General features: G+C 43.6%; 1 protein-coding gene across 1 annotated transcript in view; it reads right to left on the reverse strand.

Moving 5' to 3' along the window:
• Nucleotides 1-6,549: 6,549 nt before the first annotated feature.
• Nucleotides 6,550-7,242, reverse strand: part of apmap (adipocyte plasma membrane associated protein) — a 9,850-nt gene continuing 9,157 nt past the window's right edge. Inside the window, exon 9 of the mRNA XM_063192074.1 lies at nt 6,550-7,039. Coding sequence (XP_063048144.1) covers nt 6,830-7,039 — 210 coding nt within the window. The 3' untranslated portion in view covers nt 6,550-6,829. The remainder of the gene's footprint in view (nt 7,040-7,242) is intronic.

The following is a 7,242-nucleotide window of genomic DNA, read 5'->3' on the forward strand; positions in this document are numbered from 1 at the left end:
TCAATGTGTCCAGCAATTCTGTAATCCAAGAACATGGTTAAGTGATAAACCCAACTAAGTTGACTTACAGAAAACCGGCTAGTGGGCTGCATCTAGGACCATTGCTAGGACTCTGCAGTTACTGAGGTTGGATGCACGCATGCCAGTATAACGTATAGCCTACCGTAACTCAGAGCCATGGGATTCAGAGTTGTGACAATCAGGGTACAGGAAGTCAGTTGGTGACAAGATTCAAATAATTCTAGGCAGCAGCTTTCTTTTTGCTAGACCAACACAGAACCACTACATAACAAGCAAAGATGACGTAAAAATGAATTAAAACAAATAACATTTACATTTACTGCACTTGCCGTGTTCGACGCTCACTTCCTGGAACTATTTTGGAACAATGTCAATGGCAATTTGTGTGGCAAAGGCTCCGTGAGCCGCCATCTTTGTGTAAAAATGGAACACGAAGGTCTTACTTCCATGGCTCTGCCGTAACCTGCGTATGGTCATCGCACTTAGCAGCTTGTTTTGTCTTCCTCTGGGACGGGTGCCATTTCACTTCACACCGCACAGCGATTGGTTTGGAATACACAGGCAAAGTGGTTTGTCAGTAAAATATACACACACAGACACACAGGGCTGCCTCAGGTAGTTGGGGAAACAGCAGCAGCAATTGAGCAACTAATGGGCCATACCACAGGGAGCTAAATAATGCAGGAGATTGAACAGAGGAGAAGTGTGTGTGTGTGTGTGTGTGTGTGTAAAGGCCAGATAAGGGGTGTGCATGTGTTTATTCGTGCACCAGAACAGGGTATATACACATACACACTCCAAACTCACATCTATCCCAGAAAGAATAACTGCTACAGGGTATTGTACTATGTATTCTCTAAGGCCAGCATGCGCCCCTGTGAAAGCACGTTTTCGCTTTAGAATAAAACGTGTCCATTAGAAATGTTTGGTACTATCTGAGGATCCCCCTGGGGCTGGAATGATGGTACTATCTGAGGAACTGCAGTCGACCATTGAACGTGTAGCTCAAGGGGCGACGTAGCCCAGTGGGCTAGTGCGCCGCACTATTATGCCAAGGACACTTCTTAAATTCCAGTCAGAGGTCGTTTCCCAGTCCTTCCCCATCTCTCTCTCTCCCCTCTCATATCCCGTCTCTCTCACTGTCCTGTTTGAATGACAAAGCTTTAAAAGCCCCCAAATAAAAGGGTGTAAGCCAGAACAGTACAGTAGTAGTGCACGACAGTGGCCTGCAGACATGTTTGGGGGGGTAGGTGCTGAAGGGAGGGTTGGGGGAACTTCCAGCTGTCTAGGCGGTATAGATTACACGGTGTATTCTATCGGGGCATTATTGTCCCATGCTTTTGATGGTGAAGTATTTGTAGATTACCATGTCAACATAGTCCACAGTACATCGTGACAAAAACTTTCAAAAAAGAACTTTCAAAAAGGGCATTTTTTTGTCCAGTGGGGCCTATCTGTGCACACCTGGTGCAGAGACAAAGGCACATTACACACATTCAGGCCTGGTCTGGGGGAGAAATAGGACCTGGGCACTTTTTGGTTTAAAGGGGCCCCTCATTATTAGCGGCGCAGAACTGACTCACCGATGGGCCCCGCACCCTTGTGGGCCCCTATTTTCAAAAACGCCCACTATGCCAGATGGCCAGTCCAGCCCTGCACACCCCCAAGTAGTGATGTACGAACCACACAGACACTGATAATCAGCAAAAAGCATTGCGTTTTTATTAACCGCAACAGCAGTCAGTCCACTGTACATAAGCAATTAAATCCAACAGTAATCAGTACAGTACCGTATATATACATGAACATGGCATTACACCTTTCAAGAGCTGTCTTGAAAAACATAGCAAGAACAAACGAACAAACCAAACAATTAAATATACACAAAAACACAATGCAAGTATAAGCAGAAAGCAGAACCTCAACAAGTGGTAGCGGTATGCTACAAATGAGCTCGCCCCCCACTGCATATGCAGTAATGGGCAACTTGGACTCAAGAATCCAGAATCCATTGCCACATATTCCAAATGACCTGGTTTTAACTGTCTAGTTGAACTACAATTTATGGAGAGGGAAAAACAAGAGTGTCATGTAATGAGATGGAATATTTGTGTACAGTATATGAAAATCTACGTAGATAAATATGCACCCCAAAAAAAACCCAGATGTATCAATAAACAGGATTGCATGCACATTCTGATGGTGCATTCCATTTCATTTGAAATTTAGTGCAAAGGCACGTTTTTCATGTTAAGTCAACCTTAGTATGTACATCTGCACGTGTGTGAGAGACGTTATGCACATAGCTATTTTGCGCATAAGCAAGCTTTGTACATGTGGCCCCAGGTCACTTGGAATATGTGGCACTGTATTGTAACTTGTGAATCCAGGCTGCCCATCACTGCAAGTGTTAGCACTGTATGTGAATTCTGGAGGCTGAGCGCTGTGAGCCATTATCATCTGTACTCATTGCATTGCAGGCCCCAGTGTATGGAGGGTTGAGTGTGAATGATCTAGCCACACTGCATTGCAGGTCTCTGCACCACAATGCTGCACATGGAGGATTCAATGGCCTGTCCCAGAGGATTACCATGTTGATGCTGCATGACATGTCCCAGTAATATATGGATGTAGATGCAGCATTGCACGTTGCACGGCATTGCAAAAACTGCAAAAGGGAAACTATCTTGTATTTGGTAGAATCCACCCAGTATGGAGTAGAATTATCAAACCGCAGAGTCAGATCATTTGATTATTTTTCCCTGATTCGAGTTAAACATTTTCTTAAAACAAACCAAAAATTAACTTAAATCAGGAAACAAGCAAATACAATAAGCAAAGTTGCCTGCCAGTGCAGTAGGATTACTCAATATTTTGTCTAATTCTACCAAAAACGAGATATTTAATTTCATTCTTTTGCAGCGAGTATGTGGATGTTGCACATTGATTTCCAAGCCCAGTACGTGTGTAGATGCTGCATTGCACTGCGTGTCCCCGTGTTTTATCAGAATGTGGGTGTTGTAGGCAGCTTCTTTGCGCAACACAGGGGTTCCCAACTTTTTCCAACTTGGGACCCACTTGAAATTTTCACAAATGTTCGGGGCCCACCTCTGACTGACCCAATGAATAAACAATAAATCTGAAATAAATAGTCAACAGAAACATGCATACAAGGATTAAGATCTTTAGAAAGTTAGAGAACCACTGGGGTAACACATGGGTGGGGATTATATGTTGCCCTCTTATCCGCCACCCTGATATACTTTTAATGTTTTGCATTCACATTTGCAATGCAATTAAGTCATATTTTCAGGGGACCTAGCGAAGGTGGGGTCTGTTGTAAAGGTTGCCGCCTTCAATATAGACCTAAAGTGCAGGGGGAAATCCTGGTTTGTGTTCATGGTACGACCCTTGGAGGACTTTATAACATTTGAAGTGGTCCCTTGAATGAAAAAAGGTTTCCCACCCCTAATGTAACAACAGAAGTGAGGATGACTTCCAGGGATGTATTTATATAATGAACCTGGCTCAGTAGTAAACCAGGTTAACCTTGAAGTAGTGGTACATCATCTCATAGACGAGTTTGTTTGATTTGTTTGACTAAATTACATGTGGGCTATCTATTTCAAGGTTCACCACTACCCACAGGTTGATTTAGCCAGGTTTATGACTGAACCATGGTCTTGGAATACCCCGCTAGATTTCACAATGATATCCTCATCCTGAAGAGGATGGCAAGAGTAAGCCTGGCTCTATTTCATAAAAGGAGGAGGAGAAAGAGGGGAAGGGAGGAGTGGAAGGAGAGTAGAGATTTCCTCGGCATGCAGGAGAGGATGGCAAAAAAGAGAGACGAGCAGAGGACATTAGAGGATGGGAGAGAAGAGGGGGAGACGAGAACAAGGGAGTTAGAGAAAATAAAGGAGGAAAACCAGAAAAAATTTGAGAGGGAAGAGAAAATTATTCCTCAATCAAGAGCGATCACCAGCCAAAAAAAAACAAAAAACAAAAACAAATTAACACACCCTTGGCTTTCACCAGGAACAAAAAAAGAGTTCCCAACTTCCAGGAATAGGAACAGGTTCAGGTACCAGGCGTGGTCAACAATATTAGCCATTCAAGGCTTTCCATTCCATGTCCAGGAGTCCAGGAGACTTTTTTGCACGTGCATGGCTTTAGTAGCACTGAAATGCTAAGCTTGAGTTATGATATGGTCATATATCATATAAGGATGTGATGATATGGTCATATGTCACACTGTGATGATATGGTGTCTCATACATGATGTGTTGATATGGACATAAGAAGAAGGCTACAATGGTGAGCTTAAAGGTGCAATGTGTAATATTTTTAGTAGTTCATTTCCAGAATTCACGCTGTCCATTCACAAATGTTATCTTTCTAACAACAAATACTAACCACCACCATTAAATTCTTTTCATTTTGACTGGGAAAATTGCATTTCACATACATGAAAAAGGGATCTTCTCCATGGTCCGCCATTTTTAATTTCCAGAAATAGGCATTTTTAGCTGCAAAACTTAACAACCTTTGGACATACTAGTAAATATTGGTTTATTATTAATAATATTCATGAAAAGATCAAATTTGGCAATAGGCAGCACAGTTTAAATGAGAGGCACAGTTGCAATACCTACTCTGGCCACAATCTTACACAGTGCACCTTTAAGTTATGATATGGTCTTATACTATACAATGATATGATATGGTCATATATCACACTGTCATATACAGTATCATACTGTAAAATGATGAGATGATATAGCCACGTGTCATATAGTGATGTGTCGATATGATCATAAGAAGAGGCCTGCATTGTAAAGCTTGCAGTAAGTTGTGATATGATCATATCAGAAGTGTGAGTTAAGTACAGCAAGGCGCCGTTTATACATACCCAGGTCCTTTCAAAACATTTCCCTTCATTTGTGCCTTTCATTGTCACACTTCCTCTGAAAAAGAATCTTCCTAAAAACTCTATATATACAAATGGCGCTTAAAAAAAAAACTCCACGTTTGAGAAAAATTGAGACTTGAATGGCATTCTCCTTACCGTGCACAGGCTTAGCATACTTATGACAGCTCTTGGCAGCATATTTATGCGGATTTGCCGATGGCGTGAACGTGAAGATATTTCTGTAAGAAAATTGTTTGTTCATCACAATACCTGGCTATGTATAAACGGCTCCTAAGACAGGGCTGAGTCATTATTGTTTCCCATTAGAGATGACTTTTCAGTTCTTCAGAATAACCTCAACCCGCATGCGGCCCCCAACCAGCACATTACCACATCCTGCACAGCCGTTTCACAACTTAACTCCTCTGCTTTCAACTTCTTACATTTCATCAGTAGAATTACTTTAGGTGAAACACAGAAAACAAGTAACACATGTCTACGTGATTATTCAGTGAAACAATGCACTTATTAAATAAATCATTTCTGTACAGATAATATGAGTTATCAGTCCCTACCACGTGTGTATGTTTCTGTGTTTCAGCCATAGCGCTTATTATGTGGCAATGACGGCTATAGACATGTACAGGACTAACAGTAGTGGTTTATAATTAAATTATGTCATATTTGGAATATAGTGTGGCACCAATCAAGGAGACTTTTGCAATCTATAGAAGGCAGCAGTGATCTAGAAGACTAGTAGTAATCTAGAACACTGGAGTGATCTAGAATGCTCGAGTCTGGCTGGCTACGGTACTCTTCTGCAAGCACTAGACTGTATTGCCATACAAATGCAAAGTGCAGTAACTACGCCAACACTGAAACTGAGGAAAAAATGCAGTCAAAGCATTGGTATTAGGTTAGGTATTGCATTTACTGCAAATTTTGAAATATTTCCAAATATCTCTGAAATGGGACACATTTTGATCATACGGCTTTGTCACAAGATAACGGAGATGTAATGAAGACCATTTTCAGTCTAAACTCAATGTTGACAAAATAAGTAGTTACTGCACTTTGGCCTTGAAGGGCAGGGCAGTGTAGAGAAGGACCTTGCAGGCCTTTTACTTCAAAACAGGATGTGTTCTTGTGTAAATACCCAAGAGCAAATGTACACACAAACGTCTTTTCACAGCTTGATTTCATCACGAGTTCTCATGATGTTGACTGAAGCACTTTTCTTGTTCCACGGCCTGTACAGGTTCAGCAGGGCAATAACCTGGCAATACTGTAGGTAGGTTCAGTGCATTTTCCATTATGCATCTTATCACTCATCACGTTCAACACCATGTTGCACATGGTGTGTGTGTGTGTGTGTGTGTGTGTGTGTGTGTGTGTGTGTGTGTGTGTGTGTGTGTGTGTGTGTGTGTGTGTGTGTGTGTGTGTGTGTGTGTGTGTGTGTGTGTGTACAGAGACTGTTAACTTCTGCAGGTCAAGTTCAGAGGCTGTGTAGCCCAGCCCAGCCCAGCCCAGTCGCACCTGTACACCTCTTATCAAGGGGATTTAAATGAGCCCATGTAGAGGCACAGCCACCCACCCACCCACGCACGCGCACACACAGTCGCACATACGCATGTACACACGCACAAGCACACACACACGCACACGCACACGCAGTTGCTCATGCGCGCGCGCACACGCACACACACACACACACACACGCACATGCGCCCTGGGGTCAGACCTGTGGTAGGTCTTGGTAGGGTAACCTGAAGGAGCCCAGGTAGAGGAGTGCACACGCACGCACGCACGCACGCACGCACGCACGCACGCACGCACGCACGCACGCACGCACGCACGCACGCACACGCACACACACACACACACACTGTCCGGGGGTCAGACCTGTGATAGGTCTAGCTTGCACAGGTAGGGTGACCTGAAGGAGCCCAGGTAGAGGTGGCCCTTGTGCTCGTGGGCCTCGCTGATGTAGGCGGCCACCTGGCCGTGCGGATCGTGGAAGCTGCGCAGACACAGGCCCCCCTCCTCCAGCTCCAACACCAGGCTGTAGCGCGGGACGAAACGCAACAGGACATCATGGCTGAAGAGCTGTGGAGAAGGAGAGAGAGAGAGAGAGAGAGAGAGAGAGAGAGAGAGAGAGAGAGAGAAAGAGAGAGAGAGAGAGAAACAGAGAGGTAAGAGAATAGAATTGACCCATATTCCACACATATTCAAGTACACATACTCAAGCTAAAAAAACAAGCTGTATTGCAACACTAAGTGCAATAGGACATCATGGCTGAAGCTGTGGA

Source organism: Engraulis encrasicolus, chromosome 24, assembly GCF_034702125.1.
Source record: "Engraulis encrasicolus isolate BLACKSEA-1 chromosome 24, IST_EnEncr_1.0, whole genome shotgun sequence".
NCBI lineage: Eukaryota > Metazoa > Chordata > Actinopteri > Clupeiformes > Engraulidae > Engraulis > Engraulis encrasicolus.